We start from the raw sequence: 26527 nt of genomic DNA on the forward strand, positions 1-26527 counted from the left end.
ATTTAACCCCGTGCTTTACAGTTAGTCTCTAAAATCCTGCCACCATTAAACTGAATGGAGGTGGGAGCTATAGGTTATTAATAGCAACTGTCAGTGGTTGCTATAGGAACAAAATAAACTGTTCGTATAAGAAGCTTATGTGTGAGGTAATATGATGTCGGTGGTGAGACGGATAGAGAGAGAGAGAGAGAGAGACAGAAAAAGACAGACAGACAGACACAGACAGCCCTGGGCAAAGAGACAGCCCTGGGCAAAGAGACAGCCCTGGGCAAAGAGACAGCCCGGGGCAAAGAGACAGCCCGGGGCAAAGAGACAGCCCGGGGCAAAGAGACAGCCCGGGGCAAAGAGACAGCGACAGACACAGAGATAAGGAAAGAGACAGAGACTGGGAGAGACAGAGAGACAGTTACTCTCCTGGGCAACGCCAGGTATTACAGCTAGTTATAAATAAAAAGCCCATCCCATGGTCCGCACACAACATGAATGGAAAGCATTATTGTCCTCCTATTTGATTCTCCGTCTTGTTTCCTCCTGTTGCTTTCTCGGGCCGTGACACCAAAGAGTAGAATTGGTTTTACATTTTCTAATTAGATTTGCTCTTAGCAACTTGACACAAGCGGAAAATCAACAAATGTCAGAAAAGGCATCTTTCTCAGCGCACGTCTGGCGAGTGACATTATTATGCAAAGCAAATATCCGCTCTTGAGCTTTTTCCCGTCATTGGAGTTTGAAAACCTCTTTTATATCTGCACCTTGATCAGACCCATTACAGCCGGACGGGAAATCAATGGCGTACCCTGGCTGCCAGCCATTCTGCCATTACAGCACTGGCAGTATTGAACCATTTACTTCATAGACTTAAGCAGTAAAGTAGCACGCTCCTCGGCTTGTTAGCCGGCGGGGGGCTTCTTATACAGAAGTCTGTACGAGCGCACAGACCTTTATACAGTCACTATAAATGTATTTCCATGACCGGTGTCAGAGATTATGGGCATGGAAGTGCTATTTAAGATGACACTGGCCACACTTGGCAGTACAGAGCATTTTAGACTATGTTCACACATAGCATCTACTCTGAAAATGCCACAGCGGCATCCGACAGACAGGAAAGGTGCCGTCGAGGTGGCTCTTGGAGGTGGCCCTTGGAGGTGGCCCGTCGAGGGGGCCCTTGGAGGTGGCCCGTCGAGGGGGCCCTTGGAGGTAGCCCTTGCAGGTGGCCCGTCGAGGTGCCCCGTCGAGAGGGCCCATGGAGGTGGCCTGTCGAGAGGGCCCTTGGAGGTGGCCCGTCGAGGGGGGCCCTTGGAGGTGGCCCGTCGAGGGGGGCCCTTGGAGGTGGCCCGTCGAGGGGGGCCCTTGGAGGTGGCCCGTCGAGGGGGGCCCTTGGAGGTGGCCCGTCGAGGGGGGCCGTCGAAGGTGGCCCGTCGAGGGGGCCGTCGAAGGTGGCCCGTCGAGGGGGCCGTCGAAGGGGCCGTGGAGCCGGACATTTCACCTTTCACCTTGCAAAGGATGAAATTCGCGCCTGCATCAGCACCATTGGGCTACTTTCACACTTGCGTTGGACAGCTTCCGTAGCATTGCGTTGTGTGATGGATGCAACGGATGCGTTGCATATAGTGGCACAACAGATGCTACGGATCGTACAAAACAACGGAAGCTTTTTTTTAATTATATTTTTCTTTACAGTTTTATTGGCAGCAGACTATTGTGAACGATCAGCTGATCGCTCTCAATAGCTGGCAGCCGGGCGCTCAGCTGAGCGCTCTCACATGCCGGCGGCCGGGCATGCCTGCAGCCGGGCGCTCAGCTGAGCGCTCTCACATGTCAACGGCCGGGCACTCAGCTGAGCGCTCTCACATGCCGGCGGCCGGGCAGCTGAGCGCTTTCACATGCCAGCGGCCGGGCACTCAGCTGAGCGCTCTCACATGCCAGCGGCCGGGCACTCAGCTGAGCGCTCTCACATGCCAGCGGCCGGGCACTCAGCTGAGCGCTCTCACATGCCGGCGGCCGGGCACTCAGCTGAGCGCTCTCACATGCCAACGGCCGGGCACTCAGCTGAGCGCTCTCACATGCCAGCGGCCGGGCACTCAGCTGAGCGCTCTCACATGCCAGCGGCCGGGCACTCAGCTGAGCGCTCTCACATGCCAGCGGCCGGGCACTCAGCTGAGCGCTCTCACATGCCAGCGGCCGGGCACTCAGCTGAGCGCTCTCACATGCCAGCGGCCGGGCACTCAGCTGAGCGCTCTCACATGCCGGCGGCCGGGCGCTCAGCTGAACGTTCGGCCACCGAGAGACCAAATAAAGTTTGTGATTTAAAAAAAAAAAGAAAAGAGCATGCGCAGTGAAATCCTATGTATTGCGCTGCTCAAAAAAGTTACAATCTGCGTTTCTTCTGCCCGACGCAGCGTCAAAATAATGACGCTGCGTCGTCCAGCGGATGCAACGCTGACATTTGCGTTACAGTGCTCGTCCATACAAGTCTATGGAGAATAGCGCAGTGCGTTAACGGACTGCGCAATTCTCCATAGTGATGGACTCCGCTGAACGCAAATGTGAAAGTACCCTAAATTGACATTCCGCGGATCTCGCACCCCACAGCTCTGCTCAGTCTACGTTGTCAATATATTTTGCCGCATGTGCATGATATTTATTAAAATCTCATGCTCTATAAATTGCAGAAAATATTTCATAAGCACATATGCAATGAAACATTCTTTCTTTTTTTTTTTCTTCTTCCCATAAAGTGCAAATGACCCGCCCCAGGGCTATGGGGTACTCTGTCCTGGGCCGTATATATACGGGGATGCTGTGTCACGGGTGTGTAATGGCTGATACCCGGTTCCGTGACCGTGGGGGTCGCTTGAAAAGGGGTTATATACAGGGGAGATTAGAAAGTTTATATCGTGACACCACTCGCGGGTTGCAGCTAAGTAGATGGAGCTGCCGCTGCACAGTCTATTGCCACTGGTGCTGGTGGTGATAGCAGCTTGGATGTTGAGCCCTACGTAAGTAGGGCTGAGCCCCAGGGGGTGAATGATGGAGTTCGGTGTGGAAAGAAGGGAGATCACACGATGGGAATGCAGTGCAACTGGTGTTTACTCACAGCGGTGGTAATGCTGGTTCACTGAGGACGGCTAGTTTCGACCCCTGGTCCCTTTTAGTCTCACTGCCGGTGTGGTAACCTGGTGACTTCTTTCCTCTGCACCTCTCACTGGTTGGTGGAACCCCGTGGCTAGGAGCATCTGGGGGTCCCCTTCTGTTTGTCGTTCAGTCTCTGGTCTGTACGGTGGGCAGTGTGAGTCCTGTAGGGTCGGTGTTCTGTTTCTGTCCCTGGCTCTCTCGTTACTGCTGATGCCCCCGGACTCTTGGGTCAGTGAGGTCCTGGATGGTCCCCCTCACTGTGCAGGTATTTGTCAGGTAGCCTGAAGCGTTCGCCTGACCTAGAGCCCTGTCGTACCCTCCCTGGCAACCACTCTTTCACCAGCAAGGTCACTGCTACACGACCCTATCTGAAGACACGTCAGTCTCTTAGAACTGTCACTACAGACTGTACTGCTGTCTCACTCCTCCTCCCCCCCCCCCATCCTGGTTGTTGTCTAGTGGACTGAATCGGCTCCACCCCTGGGTGGCCATCCGTTGGGTCCCGGACTACTCAGTCAATGATTGGGAGGGGAAGACTGGGGATGTTTGTCTTTTGATGTTACCGGCACTGGTCTTCCAGGTCTCTGGGGGTAGACCCTGCCTCTTTGTCAGGATGCAGTACCTTGTAGTGCCCTGACAGGTTCAGGTTCCTTTTGGAGTTAAAAACTCTTTTCTCTCCATCTTTCCGGGACATGTGGGGTTCTTTCCCCTTCAGCACTCCTCCTCCTTGTCCTATATTACTTTGTATATTTGTCATACCCTAAGCGCATTACTTAATAAATATTTAAAATATTCAAAATATTTGCTTGTTTGGGTACTTTCCTGGCTATTAGCAAAGTTAAAGACTCTTTTTCTGCTCTTTGTTATTATGAATATTGAGTTGTGAATACCGACATGCGATCTGTCTGTGGTCCTTGTTTCAGCTTTCATGATTAACCCGTAAGTAAAAGTGAATAAACACACATACCACGAAAAATCCTTTATTTTAAATAAAAGACAAAAAGCCCCTTCTTTCACCCCTTTATTAACCCCTCCTAACACACAGCTCCGGCGTAACAGGGCTGTGGAGTCGGTAAACCAAACCTTCGACTCCGACTCCTCAATTTCTCTTGCACCGACTCCTACATATATTGCTTATAGTTAGGTGGAAAATTTATTGTAATACATGAACATGTGTATGTGAACATCAGACATTTAATAATATTTGATACAATAATCAAGATATTTGGATAGAACCTAAAATATTTTTATTGGATACAACTTTAGAACACAAAAAACTGTAATAAATTGTAAATATGTAATACACTATGTAATATACAGTAGATTACATATATATATTGTGCGTGTGTGTGTATATATATATATATATATATATATATATATATATATAATTACATATTGTATTACATATTTACAATTTATTAGTTTTTTGTGTTCTAAAGTTGTATCCAATAAATATATTTTATGTTCTATCTAAATATCTTGATTATGGTGTCATAAAAATAATTAAATGTCTGATGTTCACATTGTACTACAATACATTTTTCACTTAAATATAAGCATTATACTAAATGTTATTATTTAGTAAAATATTCAGCACATTCTGCATTGCACTCCTGTCCCCAATTTATTATATATTTTAGGAGTCGGAGTCGGTGTATTTTATACCGACTCCACCAAAATGAGCTCCGACTCCACAGCCCTGCGGCGTAATCCACTGAGGTCCCACGACGCTTGCATCCAGCCGCGACTGACACACTGTACTGAATGCAGCCTCGTAACGAGCCTGCAGAGGTAACCACAGGTCATTTCTCACAGTCGGTAATGTGAACACATTACCACTCGTGAGCAATGCAGTGTGTCCTCACAGGGACTCCATCTATTGATTGATAGAGGACAGATCAATCTATTGATTATCCATCTATCTAGCTATTTATCTATCTATCGATCTGTCTATATATATATATATATATATATTAATCTATTTCTCTATATCAGAAAGAAAATTACCTTTTTTTTTTCAATGTGCTTTATTGCATTGAATGCATTAACACACATGTACCAACCCGTGGAAAAAACGCACCAAAACGCAATAACGCATGTGGATTTCGGTGCGTTTTTTTTTTGCGTTTTTTTTCCCGCGGGTGCGGAAATATTTCAGAGCCTGCGGAATGTTCTTAAGAAAATTCCATTTTCTAGTGCACACAGGGCCATAGACTGAAATCTATGTATTACAGGAGCTCACCTGCTGAACCAATGTACTACAGTGCCCATCATAATGCAGTGGGTCGTACCTGTTGCTATAAACATGCACGTTCATCCGATTTGTGCGTACATGTGTATGGAAGCTAGAAGAGAAATGTATTGGCGAAACGTATTTGTCTTGTGTGAATTATGGCTCTATAACTGGCTTTTCAATACAATGTGTTGCAGTTTCTTTTATGGACACTTGATGGCAGTATTTATATCTAAATGTAATCATTGCAAGTTAACTTGTTTGTGTGTATATAAAGCTACAGATTGACAATACATTTTCTGTTAGTCATATTTCTTCTTTAAAGTATGTTCTATTATAAAATATTTATGTATCTATTACACTTCAGACTCTCACCGGCATGCAGTGTCCACTCAGCAGCCTCATCTTTCTCCTTATTCTTTTCTAGGTATTGGAAAATCTTCCACACTTGTCGGAGGGTTTCACACTAATTTGGGCAAGGAGTCTCGGACCCAAACACTACAGAATGGTACGTAGATCCATCCAGACTTTTTTTCCCCCATCTTACAGGCTAATACTGTGAAATCCGGCAATCGGATACATGACGTCTGTTATATGCTGCCTTTTTTTGGGCAGGAGGAAAGTGAGTAATTCTCATATCAAAAGTGATATAAAAGTACCGTATTTTTATAAGATGCACTGGATTATAAGACGCACGCAAATTTAGAAGGAAAATAGGAAAAAAAATTTTTTTAATGTTAAAATGAGTCTGTCTTAAAATTCTAGTGTGTCTTATAATATCTCACCAGGGGGAGCGGCGGTGGTGGAGCGGCTCAGGAAGGTCACAGGAGGCAGGGTCGTCAATGCTGCGGGCTCGGAGGGTCGCAGCTCAGGAGGGTCGGTGGACTGAGGGTCGGTGATGTTGTGAGCTCAGGGGGTGTTGCGGCGGCAGGCGCCATCGATCTGCCAGCAAACTGCGGGTTCCATTAAATTGCCAGAGGTTGACTTCAAGAAAATGGCCACAGAGGTGGCGCGTGCGGAGAGAGGACTCCGCGGCCATTTTCTGGAAGAACATCGTGTCAATCTGCGCCGCCATTTTCTTGAAGTCCATCACGTCAACTACATGTGATTCAATGGTGCCTGCAGCCTGTTGTCAGACCAATGGCGCCCACCGCATCGCTGCCCCTCTGTCCTCTGACCCTAATGAGCTGCTCTAACGCAGTGACACCCCCTCCTTCGAGCCTCAGTATCGCCGACCCTCCGTCCTGTGACCCTCCTGAGCCCCTCCTCCGAGCCCTCCATATCGCCGACCCTGCCTCCTGTGACCCCACTCCACCACTGACACTCCCCGGTAAGCTATATCCGGATTATAATAAAGATAATAAGCTGCACACTAGCCACTACAAAAATACAAACCTGAAAAATGGTAAAGCATTATTGCTATAGGGACACTATGAACAATGAAAAATACATTTAGCAATCTGGGAAAAAATGAAATGCATGAAAATTGGTATTGCAAAACTGCTATGAATATTTGTAAGTAGTAGATCTGTTTAGCAAATGTATTGATCAATGCCAAACTTGCAGATTTTTAATAGCACACAGAGAGGCATTAGATTAGGTTCCCGAAAAATTAGAGATTACCTTGTCGTTGGTTTTCAGGCTCATTTGCATTGATCAGTACATTTGCTAAACATCTCTACTACTTTCAAATATTCATAGCAGTTTTGAAATATCATTTTTCATTGTTCATAGTATCCCTATAGCAGTAATGCTTTACCATTTTTCATGTTTATATTTCTATAGTGGTTAGTGAGCAGCTTATTATCTGTATTATAGTCATGTATTTTTAAGCTAGCACCTAATTCACATATAGGTGTTCCAGTCAGTCGTTTTTTTTTTTTTTTTTTTCTCTGATTTAATATCCGGATTATAAGACGCACCCCCAGTTATGGGGGGGGAAAAAATGTGTTTTCCGAGGCTAGTTTCACACTTGTTGAACGGCATCCGTTGCATTGCATTGTGTGACGGATGCAACAGATGCGTTGCATATAGTGGCACAACGGATGCAACGGATTGTACAAAACAGAATCTGCTTTTTCTTTTTTTTTTTCTTTACAGTTTACCGGCGGCAGACTATTGTGAACGATCAGCTGATCACTGGGCGATCAACTGAACGCTCCCAAAAGCTGGCCGCCGGGCGATCAGCTGAGCGCTCTCAAAACCCGGTTGCCGAACTGTTGATAATTAAAAACGGGTCAAATAGGGTCAAAGTGTGTGTTACGCAGGGAGTTCACCCATACCACATGTCAATAGTCAAGGTGTTTAAATCTGTTGTTTTTACTGCTCGGGCTACCCCGAAACGCCATCCAATACCCTCCCCCCCCCTCCCTGGTTGCTTCCTTGCAACCATCCATGGTTCTCCCCCTCTCCCCCACCTCCCTCTCCCCTCCCCTTTCTTATCTTCCTTTCTTACTCTCTGGTTCTGGTTGTTTGGATCCCTCATTTTGAGGATTAAAGAGTAAGGGTACCTTCACACTTTAGCGATGCAGCAGCGATCCGACCAGCGATCTGACCTGGTCAGGATCGCTGCTGCATCGCTACATGGTCGCTGGTGGGCTGTCAAACAGGCAGATCTCACCAGCGACCAGTGACCAGCCCCCAGCCAGCAGCGACGTGCAAGCGACGCTGCGCTTGCACGGAGCCGGCGTCTGGAAGCTGTGGACACTGGTAACTAAGGTAAACATCGGGTATGGTTACCCGATGTTTACATTAGTTACCAGCGCACACCGCTTAGCTGTGTGTGCAGGGAGCAGGGAGCCGCGCACACTGAGCGCTGGCTCCTTGCTCTCCTAGCTACAGTACACATCGGGTTAATTAACCGATGTGTAATGCAGCTACATGTGCAGAGAGCAGGGAGCCGCGCACACTGCTTAGCGCTGGCTCCTTGCTCTCCTAGCTACAGTACACATCGGGTTAATTAACCCGATGTGTAATGCAGCTACATGTGCAGAGAGCCGGAGCCGGCAGCACAGGCAGCGTGAGAGCGGCGGAGGCTGGTAACTAAGGTAAATATCGGGTAACCACCTTGGTTACCCGATGTTTATCTTGGTTACAGCTTACCTCAGCTGCCAGACGCCGGCTCCTACTCCCTGCTCGCTTCATTTGTCGCTCTCTCGCTGTCACACACAGCGATCTGTGTGTCACAGTGGGAGAGCGCCTTTGAAGAAAACGAGCCAGGGCTGTGTGTAACGAGCAGCGATCTCGCAGCAGGGGCCAGATCGCTGCTCATTGTCACACACAGCGAGATCGCTAATGAGGTCACTGCTGCGTCACAAAAAGCGTGACTCGGCAGCGAGCTCGCTGTGTGTGAAGCACCCCTAAATTGGTAGGTTGACTCTATACGTCTTGGGTATTGATTAACCTAAAAAAAGTTGCAACTTGCATCAGACATGATTGGTGGTGGTGTGACAGGAAATGTGAATCATAATCAAAGGTGTTACTACCACATGTTACAGCGTGGTTTTCTTTGTGTATTATTGCCAATGATACCTGAATTTCTCCTTTTTTTTTTTGTAATGTAACTTCGTACAATAAAAATTGATTGGAGTAAAAAAAAAAAAACCCGGTTGCCGGGCGATCAGCTGAGCGCTTTCAAAAGCAGTCTGCCGGGCGATCAGCTGAGCGCTCTCAAAAGCCGGTTGCCGGGCGATCAGCTGAGCGCTCTCAAAAGCCGGGCGATCAGTTGATTGTTCAGCCACCGAGAGACAAAACAAAAAGTTTCTGTAATTAAAATTAAAAAAAAGATGAGCATGCGCAGTGAAAAAATAAAGGATTCCGACACTCAAAATACGTTACATGCTGCGTTCCTTCCGCCTGGCCGAAGCAACGCAAGTCCATCAGCCGCAATCCGTCATCTATACAAGTCTATGGGAAGCAGCGGAATCCGTTGACGGATTCCGCTGTTTTCCAAAACGGCGGATTGCGACTGAAGGAGAAAAACGCAAGTGTGAAACTAGCCTAATACGGAAAATACAGTATATGCCGGCTTCCATGTTTGCATTGTAATTCTCTTTAATCTCCCAACAATGGTATTGGAATGGAGAAAAGGCATTTATTCTGCAAAATTTCTTCATGGACAGTGTCTGCAGAGATGGGTCACTTTATTTTTGGTAATGAAAGGAATTTTCCGACAAACAAAACTCTCCAAACTGATCTACATTCGACTTCAGATCCATCAACTGTTCAATCTGTTTTGGGAAAACGTTTGACAGTGGTTACGAGGCATTTTAGCAATAAGATTGATGGGGGTCCGGCACCCGACATCCCCACCGATCCTCTGTACACAGCTCCAACAGCAGCTGGATGTAAATACGGTGGACGGAGCCGCAGAACAAAGTGTAGCAGCCATTGCCGGGTCCTGCAGATCAGATCCTGTTTTTCAGAATATGTTTTATTGTTTCCAATCAAAAATACAAAGAATCACTGAAAGAAAGGAAAGAAAGGAAACTTATATTTTCATATGAAGTGTAAAGAAAATCCTACACAGTGCAATATAGAAATCTCATAACAAAAAGTAATTAAATAAAGTTTAACATTCACCAAAACATAAACATGTTATGCTGAGCCTATAACAGGAACGAAAGAAATAAAGGGATATGCTCGACTAAGCACTAAAGAGAAATAAGACCTAGGCGAAGAAAAGGAGGAAACGGGAAAGGAGAAAAAGAAGAGATGGAGCGAAGGAAAGAAAAAGGTGGTGGTGGGGGGGGGTTTATCAGTATAATCAGAGATTTCCACTTCCTTTAAGAAGGAAGGACGGAACCACTTCCTTAAGAAGGAAGGACGGAACCACTTCCTTAAGAAGGAAGGACGGAACCACTTCCTTAAGAAGGAAGGACGGAACCACTTCCTTAAGAAGGAAGGACGGAACCACTTCCTTAAGAAGGAAGGACGGAACCACTTCCTTAAGAAGGAAGGACGGAACCACTTCCTTAAGAAGGAAGGACGGAACCACTTCCTTAAGAAGGAAGGACGGAACCACTTCCTTAAGAAGGAAGGACGGAACCACTTCCTTAAGAAGGAAGGACTATGACCAATCCACTTTCCAGGACACTGTTCATGTAGGAATGCTCGGACCTGTGATGGTGCACCACCACATTATGGGTGTCGGGTCCAAGCATTCCTACATGAACTGTGTCCTGGAAAGTGGATTGGTCATCGTGGGCCAGTTGAATGGCCACCAAGGTCTCCCGATCTGACCCCCTTAGACTTTTATCTTTGGGGTCATCTGAAGGCAATTGTCTACGCTGTGAAGATACAAGATGTGCAGCATCTGAAACAACGGATATTGGAAGCCTGTGCTAGCATTTCTTCTGCGGTGTTGCTATCAGTGGGTCAAGAGTGGGAGAAGAGGGTTGCATTGACAATCCAACACAATGGGCAGCACTTTGAACACATTTTATAAGTGGTCATAAAATTGTAAATAACGAATGAATAAAGTTATGTTAAAACCAAGAACACTTGTTTTTCTTGTGAAATTCTCAATAAGTTTGTTGTGTTACATGACCCTCTTCCCATTGGAAAAAATAAAGTTGGATCCAATACGGCCGACTTCAAAATGGCCACCATGGTCACCACCTATCTGGAAAAGTTCCCCCCCTCCCATTTACTAATGGACCACAAACAGGAAGTTGATATCACCTACCATTCCCATTTTACTTATGTGTAGCCATATAAATGGCTCACCCTGTAAAATCCATAATATTCATTCGGAAAAGGGAGGATACTATAAATGAAAATCTGGAGCCAAATTTGAGAGTGAATTTGGGGTCCTTGGAAGGTCCACTACGCATTTCATATAGGCAACGCAAAGATTTCGAACACCCCTCGAACACCCCTCGTTTTTTTTTTTTTCTTTTTAAATGAACGTGCTTTAGGTAATGAGCTCAAGCAATACACAGCGCGAATTGTGGCTGCGTCATACAGCCGACACCTGAAAGTTAGGATCACAACTGTTCTTTGTAGGGTTTCTTTTTGGTGCGGAAACTCAAAAACTACAAATTTTCATTGGACTGTTGAAGATTTTCTACTTGGAAAACTCAGCGGAAAATTACTACCCTTAGACGGCCGATGTAAATTGTGGCAGCAGCATATAAGAGGGTAGCAGTGCGGGAGGTCTCGCTTCCAATGCTCGTCACTTTCCTTACCGCCCATGTTATGACAGACAGAGGCATAAGGAAGGCATTTTTCCAATACTATGCTATTGTAAGGATAGTCCTGGGAGTGGACCCACTGGACCGTGCACCCGACTGCCCTGCGACGCCGCCTCGAGTGAACCCCTATACAGGGACCGTCGGGCGTAACCGCAGAGGGCCTAAATGCATGGAAGCCGGGATCAGCAAGAGTCACTGAATAGAGACTTATAGATACAGGATCCGATCTGAACCAGGTACAGGTTAACGGGATCAGGCAGAAGTCCAGAACCGAAGACTGGCACAGGTCACAGAGATTAAGCTGAGGTCCAGGAGTGGAGACTGGTGCAGGTTAACGGGATCAGGCTGAAGTGTGTGCTCAGAACGGTACTCAGGATCTGCAAGCAGAGACAGTTACACCAAGCACAGGCATAGAGGGACCTGAACAACTGGTACAAGAGACAAGCTACAGGGACGCGTTGAACAAGCACTGGCCATGGGGAATAGAAAGTCTTAAATACTCAAGGTAAATTAGCAGTCAGATCCCGAACAGCTGTGCTGTTCCTTTAAGTCTAGGTGAGTGCACGCGCGCACCCTCTAGTGCGCTTGTGTGAGGACCGCAACCCGGAAGTCAGAGCTAAGGCCACAGGAGGAGAGGCAGGACGCTGGAGCGCAGGTGGCTGCAGTGAGTGTGCGTCGCGGAGCCTGGACCGACGGGGAAAAGGCAGGGACGGGGTAGCAGGAGAGCAGGCTCGGTGGACAGCGGGGACCCCAGGAGTTGGAGCGACGGGTGGTGGGCGGCGCGGTTGGACCGGGAGCATGACAGCTATACTACTGGTTTAGGTTATTGCATGTTCAAGTCCCATTAGCAGTCTAATTGAAAAAGTATATAAAACATTAAGAACTTTTTGAAAAAAACAAAATAATAATAACGCCCACTCTCTCCCCCGCCCCTAAAATGTAAAAATTGAAATCCGTAAACATAAATGGTAAAATCTGTAATTTAAACACCAAAACATATTTTCGCTTGTTGTCTGTGTAAGGCTGTGTACCCACGGGGAAAGTGTCCTGTCCGCAGGACATTCCGCAGGAGCTCCCAGAAAACCGCAGCACAACTTTGTCTGTTTACATGCTGCGGTTTTATTGCGGAATGTCCTGCGGATATGCTGCGGTATCCTGCATTGAGGACACAGTACCATGGCTTGGGCACTGCATCCTCAATGCAGAACAAGTGCTGAGTGATCGGGGCGTTCATACCTCCATCACGCAGCACTTCTCTCCGGCCGTGTCTGTCTGCACATTGCCGGAGAAGGTGGGCGGGCCTGAACTATCTCCGGCTGTCACATGACCGGAGCTCATGCAGGTCCCGCCCATCTCCTGCTCCTGGCTCCACTGCGCTCCTTTGCACCGGAGGGAGTGACTCCGGTGTCTTCTATCAAGGCAGGTAAGTATGGGACCCTGCGGAAAAATCCGCAGTAATAATTCACATGCTGCAGATTAATAATAATCCGCATTATTTCCGCTGCGGAAAAAAAACACAGCATGGGCACAGCACTCCCCAAATGCCATAGAAATGGCTGGGGACTCGCTGTACTGCGGATTTTTGAAAAATCTGCGGAATTTCCGCAAAAAAATTGCGGCAAATTCCGCTAATTTTCTGCAGCATGGGCACATAGCCTTATTGTCCGAACTAATAAAATATCTAAATATTTAGCAGAAGCAGTGAAGGCGGACATGGTAAAGAAAATTATAATAACGTCTTGTATTTTTTAGTTTTTCTTCCTTCTCCGGAGACGGCCATCCGGGGAACAGCTGATGGGTTACAGGCGTCGGAACACAGGGACAGAAAGTGTGAGGTCGATTTCAATGTCTGTAAATCACAGTTCCAGTATGAACAGTGCCTTGTGTACTGGCCCTGACCCCGAACTAAACGGCCTCATATATGCCAATATGGCTTAGGAGTCCAGCGGCTGATCCGTGCATCTTAGTCCGTAAGGACGTCTGAGTATGGCCTTAGTCTCCATGTAATCACTGAGGCGGCCCCCTGGACTGGGGCGAGGCCTTCCCCTTCAGGCGGCCCCCTGGACTGGGGCGAGGCCTTCCCCTTCAGGCGGCCCCCTGGACTGGGGCGAGGCCTTCCCCTTCAGGCGGCCCCCTGGACTGGGGCGAGGCCTTCCCCTTCAGGCGGCCCCCTGGACTGGGGCGGGGCCTTCCCCTTCAGGCGGCCCCCTGGACTGGGGCGGGGCCTTCCCCTTCAGGCGGCCCCCTGGACTGGGGCGGGGCCTTCCCCTTCAGGCGGCCCCCTGGACTGGGGCGGGGCCTTCCCCTTCAGGCGGCCCCCTGGACTGGGGCGGGGCCTTCCCCTTCAGGCGGCCCCCTGGACTGGGGAGGGGCCCTCCCCTTCAGGCGGCCCCCTGGACTGGGGCGGGGCCCTCCCCTTCAGGCGGCCCCCTGGACTGGGGCGGGGCCCTCCCCTTCAGGCGGCCCCCTGGAGTGGGGCGGGGCCCTCCCCTTCAGGCGGCCCCCTGGACTGGGGCGGGGGCGGGGCCCTCCCCTTCAGGCGGCCCCCGGACTGGGGCGGGGCTCTCTCCTGAGGTGAAGCTCCACCTGTTATACTTCAGTATTTTTCAGGCTGTGTCCTGTACAGATTTGTAAGAAGTAGAGAAGTAAATTCTGTGGCCTTTTTACCACATAATTACATCTGTTCTCTCCCTAATTGCTGCCAATGGTCAAAAAGTAAGTGGGAATGTTCAATTCTCGTCAGGACTTTTTTAAAATCCTGAGTAATCTATTTGTAGTCACTCAGGTCTGAGATATTGGTGACGGTTATATAGTATGTGGCAGCCATTGTTGCCTCCTATCTGATGTGTGAGGTCTCGTACACCGGGGACGGCGGTTACGTTTTTGTTCCCAGACTGACATTCTGTGTGGAGAAAACCATGTCAGCCTCTTCTGATTTTCGGCATAGGCGTGCTGATGTATTTTCAGTTTTCTCCACTATAAATGCCTCAAAAGCTGAGGGCGCTGAGGTGTGCGGTCTGTGAGGTGTGCGGTCTGTGAGGTGTGCGGTCTGTGAGGTGTGCGGTCTGTGAGGTGTGCGGTCTGTGAGGTGACGCCATCGCTGCCTACATTACCTGCCATTGTGTGCTCCAGGCCGGTGCCCCTTCTCTGAGGTAACGGGAGGCTCCTCCATGTCATACGGCTGCCTCCCCTGTAGGGTACACCACACAGTTCCAGAGCACAAGCTAAACAGAGCCTTTATTAACCCCCAAATGACGCCACCATTTTCGTTCTTGCGCTTATTTTTAATTTTGCTTTTTCCAAAGGTTGTATTTTTGTATTTTTTTTAATTATTTTTCCGTCTATAGATCTGTACAGAGGCTTTTTTCCCCCAGCAGGACGTGTTTGTAGGTCTGACTGACACTGATCAGTTTACTACTATAAAGGTGCTGAAAAACAAAAAAAAATTCCAACTGCGGTAAAATTGCTAAATAAACGCCAAAAACACCATTATTTATTTTTTTTTGTTTTTTTACACTGTTTATTGTTCAGAATATAGCGATTGAAGCCATTTTTTTCTGCAAGCCTCACCATAGCATACTGATCCAGAGAGCCAAGTTACAAGATGATTATGTAACAAAACCCTAAAACTCAATAGGGACATTTTAGTTCAGTTTCAACCAACATTTTTTATTTTTATTTTTTTTATTTTTTTTACAGTATTTTGTAATTGTAAAATAATCGCTGTCAGTTCTACCCAACATTATTTTTTTTACATTTTTTCCTCCTTTTTACAGTACATTATAATAGCAAAATTATTGCTGTCAATTCCACACATTATATTCTAGTATTTTTTCCCCGTTTTTTTTTTTTTTTACAGTACATTGTAATAGTAAAATAAACGCTGTCAATTCCACTCAACATTATTTTATTTTATTTTTTCCCATTTTTTTGCAGTACATTATAATGGTAAAATAATCGCTGTCAGTTCCACGCATTTATTTCCCCCCCCCATTTTTTACACTACATTGTAATAGTAAAATAATCTGTCAATTCCACCAAACATTATTTTTTTTTTTATTTTTTCATTATTTTTTCCCCCATTTTTACAGCACATTATAATGGTAAAATAATCGGTGTCAAATCCACACATTATTTTTTTTTATCCCCCCCCCCCATTTTTTTACACTACATTGTAATGGTAAAATAATCAGTCAATTCCACACGTTTATTTTTAACTTTTTTCCCTATTTTTTACCGTACATTGTAATAGTAAAATTATTGCTGTCAATTCCACACTTTTTTTTTTTTTTACATTTTTCACTTTTATTTACATTAGATTGTAATAAAAAAATAATCAGTTAATTCCACACATTTTTTTTTTTTTTTAACACTACATTGTAATAGAAACATGATTGCTGTCATTCAAAACTAGAAATCATCCCATTAACAAAAACGATGTTGACAGAAAAATAAGTTTCTGCTATTGAAAGGCCAAGGAGGAAAAAACTATTAAAAAAAAAAGCTAAAAATGGCTGTGTTTCCAAGGGGTTAATGCAGTGTGTAGGGTTTTGTTACCATATTCACCGTCATTCACTTTCTTTTTTAATTTTTTTTAGCGTCGGCAGCCATTTTTGGGGCGATCTGTATAAGGATGTAGCGTGGTGTTCTCCATGCAGCCACCAGGGGGCTCTATAATGTAACATCTCTGATTCTTTATCTAGCCCCCTGGCATCCCCCTCCCTGTAGCCGGCTGTGCAGCTGATTGTGTGAGTTCTGCTCTGGAGCTGAACTTCTTGTGTACTTGCCATATTTACCCTCTCTTCACGGTTTGCTCCGAGGCTGACCGGGCCGCAGCATGTCGTCATCTGCTAGTAAAATGCCGGCTCAGCAGAATTCTCCTTGTAAGTGAATAGTTGCCCTTGTATACTGCTAATCGGGCATGACATGATGGGAAGGAGACGGGAGCAATCCTGTACTACACAGCGAGATGTTATACTGACAACTTATTACTAGATAATAAACACCGCTCCGTGGCGTACACTGCCAGTCTATAGGCCCGAGCTTTACAATCCATACTCCAGGTATGGAGGTAATTACCAGAATACAGAGTATCAATCATGAGGACAATGTAGCCCCCTAATCACCCCTTAGGCTGGTTTTAGGATTAGGATCCTTATTACAGGTGCGCCTTTTTTTATTTATTTTTTTTCCCCATAACATATACCTTTTGACTTTTTCCGAAACACAATGGTGTCAAAAGTAGCCTAAAATGTATTTTTTTTCATGCATTTTAAGACCCCAGAAAGTATCACACTGGAGACCCTAAAAGCTGCTCAAAAAAGTACACAGCTTTTCGTTGCGGATTTCACCCTTTGCTGTGCATAGGATAAAACAAGGCCAAGGCAAATCATGTCCAATGTTGTGTGGATTTTGTAGCGGTTGCAAAATCTATAACAAATCATTATGGATATCAGTCCCATGTGAATCTTCCGTTAAAGGGAGCCTGTCATGTCCATAAACGCTATCAACCTGCAGATATAGGGTTAAATCTGCAGGGTAATAGCTTACTGAGAATGTGGCTTACCCAGAAATAATGAACTGTGTTCCTCCCGGGAGCTGCTGGCTTTCAGTCATAGAGGTATGCATTAAGCAGATACAGTAAATGCTTATAAGACCGAAAGGGGCAGCTGTAAGCATGTCCTGTCACTGATTAACAGCTGACTCTGTAGTAAAGTGGTCAATCGAAGCGCCGGGGCGTGCCTCCAGCTGCCGCTCACAAAGCTATAACTGTTAGCTGATCCAGGCACGCCTGTATGACTGACAGCCGACTGCTCCCTGGAGGTAAAATTAATAATTCTCTCATGGTTCTGCGGCTAGGCAGCATTGTAACACTATTATCCTGCAGATTAAAACTATATGCATATTAATAGCATGTGGGGAGATGACAGGTTTATTTTAAAGGGATCTTCCCATCTTCAATATCCAAACCCTATATGCTGTAGATATAGTAATACTAATAGTAGCAGATATCTCCAATTAGAAATGTAGTATAGTTCTTCTGATTAGGTATGTTGCTTACCTCATGTGCAGAGTATTGCAGCTTAGTTTACGTCCACTCATGATCGTTCCTAGTGGAACTGTCATTATATAAGTGGCTGTAACCATGGATACCTAAGCTGCTACAATGCCCTGCACATAAGGTAAGCATCATAGCTAGTAAGGAGAACTACACTACATTTCTAATTGGAGATATCTGCTACTATTGGAAATGCACACTTCCCACACCAAGCTCCTTAGTGGTAGATACCACTGCAGTTTAGTTGTGAACCTGGTTTTCACTTTTTGCATTGCAATTTTTAGTCCAGAACTTTGGCTGCTTTACGCTGTAGATGTTCTCCGCAATGTGTGGACCAGATTTCTTAAAATGTCATCCATGGAGCTGCTACTGTAACCGGAGGATGGAAGAGTCCTTCGGGTATGGCTCCGTTTACCCAGACACATGGCGGTGTTAATGATCCGAATGGATGGATATGACATTAAACACCCGAGTACATATATGTAATAAGAGAAGCTACATAAAAGCCCAGATGCTCCAATACGTTACCGACACCTTTCCTCTATTGTGCATCCAGACATCCCTGCAAACTGGCTCTCGCCGGCATCTTGCTCCCTGATGACTTTTGCAGGCCATGTGCAGTCGGAGGCGCTGAATATTTCTCTGCCCAGTAGGTGGCATCTACACAAATAACTTAAGAGCAGAAGGAATTTCTTTTGTCCTCGGCTGGATTTCTTTGTATTTTGCAGGGTCCAGATCTTACACGAGGAATGTTGAGTCAGATCCAGTTGTTGTGGCTTATAAATAGATGCTTTTAAAATTAGATTCTTTTCTTCTCGGTCGCCCTGGTATGCCGGGCACAAATAGCTTTCACTGGTAATCTTAGCACAGATTATTCTCATTTTCTTTCCAATTTAAGATGCGTGCACATGTTGCGGATTACCCCTCCCCTTATTAAAAGGAGTTTTATTACACTTTGTGCTGGGATTGTTTCTTCCAAAGCATTATATGAACGGCTCTGGTAGGAAAATTTGCAGATGAGTGAAGGGATATTTCCTTGCACAAATTGAAGTGAACTGCAAAATGGCCAAATGCTTTTGTTTTTGTGAAATCCTGGCAAAACCACCGTGTATTGAGTCTTTGGTGCCGATTTGAAATGCATAGTGCTGATACTTTAATACATAAATCTTTGGGCTTTGCCAGTAATTTTCAGTAATGTAACCGCTTCCTTTTTCAAGGCCTTGAAGAAAAGAATAGGTCAAAACATGGCAATGTTTTTAATTTTATAGGTAGTAGAGTTGGCCAAAAATATTGGTCCTGCGACTGTTTTTGTCTACATACCTGCTGGCGTCACCAGCTCCTCTTCTGTTATGTAAACCTGGTGATGACAAAGTTACAAATTAGGACAGAAGCCAGAGACGCCAGCGGATAAGACGGGTCACTAAGGCTACTTTCACACGTCCGGTTTTTACCGTCAGGCACAATCCAGTGTGTGCCTGATGCAACAGATCCAGCGCAGATTGTGGTATAACTAATGTGACGGATACGGTAAAAAAAAGGATCTGTTCGTTGTAGCAGAATCCAGCTGTGGCCGCGGGTAACCTGAGTGACATCACCGCTGACAGCGCGACACACTTCAGTTGCTCCGTGGAACTCACAGTGAGCGGCGGTGTTCTATGGTCGCTCCTGTCAGCTTCCGATGTAGCAGAGCTGAAAGCGTCATGGGACCTCATATGGATTACGTCGGACCTGGAGGGGTGTTTGGGGATTAATAAAGTGGTGAAAGAGGAATTTTTTTTGTCTATTTCAAATAAAGGATTTTTCGGTGTTTGTGTTTATTTACTTTCACTTTAGATTAATCATTGGGGGTGTCTCATAGACGCCTGCCATGATTAACCTGGGACTTAGTGGCAGCTATGGGCTGCTGCCATGAACTCCTTATTACCCCGATTGCCACCTCACCAGGGCAATTCGGGATGAGCCGGGTAGAGTCCCGGGACTGTCGCATCTAATGGATGTGGCAATTCCGGGCGGCTGCTGGCAGATATTTTGAGGCTGGGGGGCTTCCCATAACGTGGGGCTCCCCATCCTGAGAATACCAGCCTTCAGCCGTGTGGCTTTGCCTGGGGTGGTATCAAAATTGGGGGGGACCGCACGCCATTTTTTTTTCTTCTTCTTTTAATTATTTTTTACTGCAAGATAGACCCACCGGAGGCTGTGATTGGTTGCAGTGATCAAAGTTATAGGGTATTGGTGTGCACTCAGCTAAAATTAGGTTTCATGAGAGGTGCTGGTGTGAGGTCAATAGTCCCAGAACGTATTATATAATGGACACTGCACTCGCTTGTTGATAAAAATGGATACAAAAGGTTTTTTTCTTTGCAAAAAAGTGATTATTTATTTGATGGTGACAAAAGATGGTGGACGTTTCGGCCCAACTGCCTTTATCATGTACAGTCGCTCCACAAGAGGGCTGTTTCAGAAGATTTGAAGAGAATAATGGAGTAGGATGGAAGGAGTACCACCAAGAATAATTTATAATATAAGAGTTTCCAGAGGGTGAAGTCTTTTATCTTTATATATTCATATGGATCACAAAGAAGTTTGGGTGGTTGTTAGAGGACATTTAGATGAGAACCATCTGATAGAGGCTCCTGCAGACTTCTCTCATATGGAGCAAGAGTTTTTAGGCATTGGTGGGGTGGATATTTTCCTTCTGTAAGCCACCTTCCCAGGATCTGGCCGTTGGTCCCGGGAAGGTGGCTTACAGAAGGAAAATATCCACCCCACCAATGCCTAAAAACTCTTGCTCCATATGAGAGAAGTCTGCAGGAGCCTCTATCAGATGGTGCTCATCTACATGTCCTCTTACAACCACCCAAACCTCTTTGTGATCCACATGAATACAGTCATATGATAAAGTTTGGGCACTCCTATTAATGTTAACCTTTTTTCTTTATAACACTTTGGGTTTGTGCAACAGCTATTTCAGTTTCATATATCTAATAACTGATGGACTGAGTAATATTTCTGGATTAGAATGAGGTTTATTGTACTAACAGAAAGTGTGCAATCCGCATTTAAACAAAATTTGACTGGTGCAAAAGTATGGGCACCCTTATCAATTTCTTGAGTTGAACACTCCTAACTACTTTTTACTGACTTACTAAAGCACTAAATTGGTTTTGTAACCTTATTGACCTTTGAACTTCATAAGCAGGTGTATCCAATCATGAGAAAAGGTATTTAAGGTGGCCACTTGCAAGTTGTTCTCCTATTTGAATCTCCTATGAAGAGTGGCATCATTGGCTCCTCAAAACAACTCTCAAATGATCTGAAAACATAGATTATTCAACATAGTTGTTCAGGGGAAGGATACAAAAAATTGTCTCAGAGATTTAAACTGTCAGTTTCCACTGTGAGGAACATAGTAAGGAAATGGAAGAACACAGGTACAGTTCTTGTTAAGCCCAGAAGTGGCAGGCCAAGAAAAATATCAGAAAGGCAGAGAAGAAGAATGGCGAGCACAGTCAAGGACAATCCACAGACCACCTCCAAAGACCTGCAGCATCATCTTGCTGCAGATGGTGTCAATGTGCATCGGTCAACAATACAGCGCACTTTGCACAAGGAGAAGCTGTATGGGAGAGTGATGCGAAAGAAGCCGTTTCTGCAAGCACGCCACAAACAGAGTCGCCTGAGGTATGCAAAAGCACATTTGGACAAGCCAGTTACATTTTGGAAGAAGGTCCTGTGGACTGATAAAACAAAGATTGAGTTGTTTGGTCATACAAAAAGGCGTTATGCATGGAGGCAAAAAAACACGGCATTCCAAGAAAAGCACTTGCTACCCACAGTAAAATTTGGTGGAGGTTCCATCATGCTTTGGGGCTGTGTGGCCAATGCCGGCAGCGGGAATCTTGTTAAAGTTGAGGGTCGCATGGATTCAACTCAGTATCAGCAGATTCTTGACAATAATGTGCAAGAATCAGTGACGAAGTTGAAGTTACGCAGGGGATGGATATTTCAGCAAGACAATGATCCAAAACACCGCTCCAAATCTACTCAGGCATTCATGCAGAGGAACAATTACAATGTTCTGGAATGGCCATCCCAGTCCCCAGACCTGAATATCATTGAACATCTGTGGGATGATTTGAAGCGTGCTGTCCATGCTCGGCGACCATCAAACTTAACTGAACTGGAATTGTTTTATAAACAGGAATGGTCAAATATACCTTCATCCAGGATCCAGGAACTCATTAAAAGCTACAGGAAGTGACTAGAGGCTGTGATTTTTGCAAAAGGAGGATCTACAAAATATTAATGTCACTTTTATGTTGAGGTGCCCATACTTTTGCACCAGTCAAATTTTGTTTAAATGCGGATTGCACATTTTCTGTTAGTACAATAAACCTCATTTCAATCCAGAAATATTACTCAGTCCATCAGTTATTAGATATATGAAACTGAAATAGCTGCTGCAATAACCCAAATTGTTATAAAGAAAAAAAATTAACATTAATGGGGGTGCCCAAACTTTTTCATATGACTGTATATAAAGACTTCACCCTCTGGAAACTCTTGTATTCTAAATTATTCTTGGTGGTACTCCTTCCATCCTGCTCCATTATTCTCAAATCTTCTGAAACAGCCCTCTTGTGGAGCGACTGTACACGATAAAGGCCGTTGGGCTGAAACGTCCACCATCTTTTGTCGTCATCAAATAAATAATCACTTTTTTGAAAAGAAAAAAACCTTTTGTCTTCATTTTTATCAACAAGAGAGTGCAGTGTCCATTATATAATTGGTTGCAGTGAGACAGCTGTCACTCAACGTGGAGGCGCGTCTGACTGCAACCAATCATAGGCGCTGGTGGGCGGGGGAAGCAGTGAATACGAGCTGGAATAATGAGTGGCCGGCATTTTCAAAAGCAGTAGAAACCGCCGGAGCAGTGTGACAGCTGTGCAGCGCCACGCCGGTGATTGGTGAGTATGAGAGAGGGAGAGACCGACTGACAGAGAGACTGACCAACCGACAGACCAGACAGAGACCGACAAACAGAGCGGCCAAAAATGACTTTACATCTCATCTGAGCAAGCTCACATTAAAAAAACGGATCTGTCACTGGAATGCGCTTTTTGCCACATTCCGACAAATCCGGCGCACATAGACTTTTATTATCCAACATGCCACACTGTGCCGTTCCGACACGTTGCGTTTTTTTGCCGGAGACAAACGTCCCAGTGTGCGTCCTTTCCGGCAGCCGGACCAGCAAATTTCACCGGATCCGGTGCACGCCGGATGAAACTCGAAGCCATGCGGCACAATCCACCGCTAATAAAAGTCTGTGGAAAAAAACTGATCCGGCAACAAGACACCGGATCAGTTTTGTCTGCAATTTGCCGTATTGTGCCTGACGGCAAAAACTGGATGTGTGAAAATAGCCTAAGTTGTTGTCCGACAACCGCAGTCTACCAACATATTTGCTGGACCCGGGTCATGAAAAGCTTTATGCTCAACTCTACTGAGGGAGCTATTAAATAGCAAAGTATTGATCTATTTTTTTTATTCTGTTTTTGCTTCATTACCTTGGAAGAGGAGTGGATACATCACTACCCAATTTTAGTAGTGCCTAAAGTTATTTGTGTCTTTTATGTATAAATATTTTCCGCGGTCTGTCACTGTGAATCTGTTTTGCAGTTCAGCAGACCTGCTTTAGTATGTAAACATCTTCAAGTGGTGTTCGCTTTAAATGTTACGGAATTTATTCCGAACTATATTTAGAGAAATAGCCTGTTACATTACAGGAGCAGCGCTACACAAATAGGAGCCGTTTAAAATCCCAGTTTGGAAACTGCTGAGCATCCCAACCGGTATAGGCACACTTTGGAGCCTGCCGGTTTAGGGAGCCCTCTGCTCAACAGACCCCTGCTTTTGGGAGCCCGCCGCTCAGCCGTCCTTTTGCCTCTGGGAGCTCGCTGCTCAGCCGTCCCCTGCTCAGCCGCCCGCCTGCTTTTGGGAGCCTGTAGCTCAGCCGCCCGCCTGCTTTTGGGAGCCTGTAGCTCAGCCGCCCGCCTGCTTTTGGGAGCCTGTAGCTCAGCCGCCCGCCTGCTTTTGGGAGCCTGTAGCTCAGCCGCCCGCCTGCTTTTGGGAGCCTGTAGCTCAGCCGCCCGCCTGCTTTTGGGAGCCTGTAGCTCAGCCGCCCGCCTGCTTTTGGGAGCCTGTAGCTCAGCCGCCCGCCTGCTTTTGGGAGCCTGTAGCTCAGCCGCCCGCCTGCTTTTGGGAGCCTGTAGCTCAGCCGCCCGCCTGCTTTTGGGAGCCTGTAGCTCAGCAGCCCCCTGCTTTTGGGAGCCACCCTGCTCATCAGCGTCCATTCTTTTGAGAACTGGTCTGAAGCCCCTGCTGTTGTAACCTGCACTCCTAGGAGGGCCCTGCTCTTGGGAGCCCCCATCTTGAGACTCTCATTCACAGCACTAATATATGGGTGCTTCTTTAAATGACACTGCATGTGAACACAGAGTATTGCCACAGGCACAAGGCCTTTATTGGGTGGGAGGGGGCACATGGAGACCCCAAACTTTGGTTTTATAAACCATCTGCCCTCCATGTGCTGCTATGTAATATCTGTGCTGCCCGTCACATCTGTGAGAACAAATGTGGTTAGATTTTGGGGTTCCCTTTGGTCCTGTAACCGGATATGGGTGCCATAGTGTAGATCTGTGCAGGCACATGTTAGATTCCTGTTACGTCACCGCCGGAGTCTGCTCCAGCAACTTCTGCTCCGATCGCCAGGCGACGCCTTGTTCCTGCCGTGGATGGTGCTGGTGATGGGAGGGAAGTCTATGCCAGCGGCACCGGTGGGCGCAGGCTCTGATCATCCACTGGGCTGGGTTAGCTTGGGATCTGCAGTACCGCTGGCTGACTATAAGTGGCGTGTGTCTTCCAGCTGAAGTTGCCAGCGTTCGGCTGCAGCCAATGGGAAGACACCACACCCTTCTTATTTCCCCTCCTGTCACATGATTACTGCCAGATATAGTTCTGATTTTCCTGGCTCCTGTTACGTCCTATTCTGTTGGTGATTCCTGTGTTGACTTCTGCGTGTTTTTGACTACCCTTCTGCCTACTGTTTTTGTACCTGGCTGCCCGACCCGGATCTGACCTCTGCTACGTTTGCTGACTACGTCACTGCCTGCCGATTTTGTCCCTGTTCCGCAATTCCTGGTTTGACACTGCCTGACGACTACTCTCATCGGACTGCAGCCTTACACAGGTAGTGATCTCCAGGGTCCTGTGTAATTCCAAATCCCTGTATAGGGGTTAAAGGGTTTCAGGGTTCTGGGGGTCCTACTTGGTGAGTGGCTTCCCTCTAGCCTCCCCGTTACAGCCCATCTGAGTCTGTGGATCCAGGCAGGCGTTACAATTCCTTTAGAGATGTTTATCTTCTGTGACATTGGGCTGATTGCCTGTTTTCGGAGGATTAAATACTCATTTTCAGCACACTCATCCACTGCCCGAGGGAGTGATTACCTTCACCATCTGAAAGTTATTGTGTCTCAAGCTGGACAGTGACATGTCACCTGTCATGTCAAAGCCCCTCCACCGATCGCTCAAAAGACCCTCAAACAGTGCGCAGCTCAGCAAACAAACTGCTGCATAAGTAGAGTTCTCAGTGATTTGCTACAGGTTTAAAATAACAACTAGATGCTGTATTTTGGAGTGAGGAAAATGCAACAAACATGCTGCAAAATTCATTTTCCAAAATGTTAGATAATACAGCAGATTAAATGTGGCCCCTGACATTGATGGAGAAGGCTGCTTGGACAGGAAACCAAACCCCTTATAAAGGTTGTCTTCTAGGTGATCCTAATCGTATAGTCATGATGTCTAGAAATGCTTTAACCTTTTGACTCGTGTCCTCGGGGCAGGACTTCCAGGCAGCTTGCGGATCACAGTCAGTCTGGCGTATAATGATGTGTGATCCCTCTGCTACCGTCCTCCTAGTACTGTGCACACAATCATCCGGGGTCGTGATTTTCCTCTATAAAATGGTTAAATGAATAATTATCATTGGCCATTCACATGACTATATGACCTCCTTTACTTCTGATCTATTGCTTTCTTTTATCATCTGCTTTCAACAAAATATGGCTAAAAGCTTCCTAGGAAATGGAAAAATCATGCGCTTTACAATCTTTTTATTTTATATAGTTGTCATTAAAATACTAAACTGCCAGATTGGCGTTCTGAGAACCGTCCTATAATCAAACAAGAGTGGAAGGTGGTAATGCATGGAATCCCAGGACGGTTTCTTATGAAGTACCATATTTTTCGGACTATAAGACGCACCTGACCATAAGACGCACCCTGGTTTTAGAGAGAGAAAATAGGAAAATAAAATTTTAAGCAAAAAATGTGGTCATGACACACTGTTAAGGGGCGAGGATCTGCTGCTGACACTATTATGGGGGTAATGTCCCCAAATTCTCTACTAAGGTACCCCATCCTGGTAATAATCCTCCAATCCTCCTGCTATATATAATATATATATATATATCTATCCCTCATCCTGGTATAACCGCATCTTGCTATATACTGCCATCCTGGTATGTGCTCCTATCCTGCTATGTACCTCATCCTGGTATATGGCCGCATCATGCTATATACCCCATCCTGTCCTGCTATATACTCCATCCTGGCACATGGCCACATTCTGCTATATACCCTCATCCTGGTATGTGCTCCAATCCTGCTATATACGCCATCATCCTGCTCATATACCCCCATCATCCTGCTCATATACCCCCATCATCCTGCTCATATACCCCCATCATCCTGCTCATAGACCCCCCCATCATCCTGCTCATAGACCCCCCCATCATCCTGCTCATAGACCCCCCCCCATCATCCTGCTCATAGACC

The 26527-nt window shown here is 46.1% G+C and overlaps 1 protein-coding gene across 1 annotated transcript in view; it reads left to right on the plus strand.

Annotated features, from left to right (window-relative positions):
• Positions 1-26527, plus strand: part of BRF1 (BRF1 general transcription factor IIIB subunit) — a 358870-nt gene that overhangs the window by 19688 nt on the left and 312655 nt on the right. The window contains exon 2 of the mRNA XM_075330967.1: positions 5802-5882. Coding sequence (XP_075187082.1) covers positions 5802-5882 — 81 coding nt within the window. The remainder of the gene's footprint in view (positions 1-5801; positions 5883-26527) is intronic.

This window comes from Anomaloglossus baeobatrachus, chromosome 12 (assembly GCF_048569485.1).
Source record: "Anomaloglossus baeobatrachus isolate aAnoBae1 chromosome 12, aAnoBae1.hap1, whole genome shotgun sequence".
Classification (NCBI taxonomy): Eukaryota; Metazoa; Chordata; class Amphibia; order Anura; family Aromobatidae; genus Anomaloglossus; species Anomaloglossus baeobatrachus.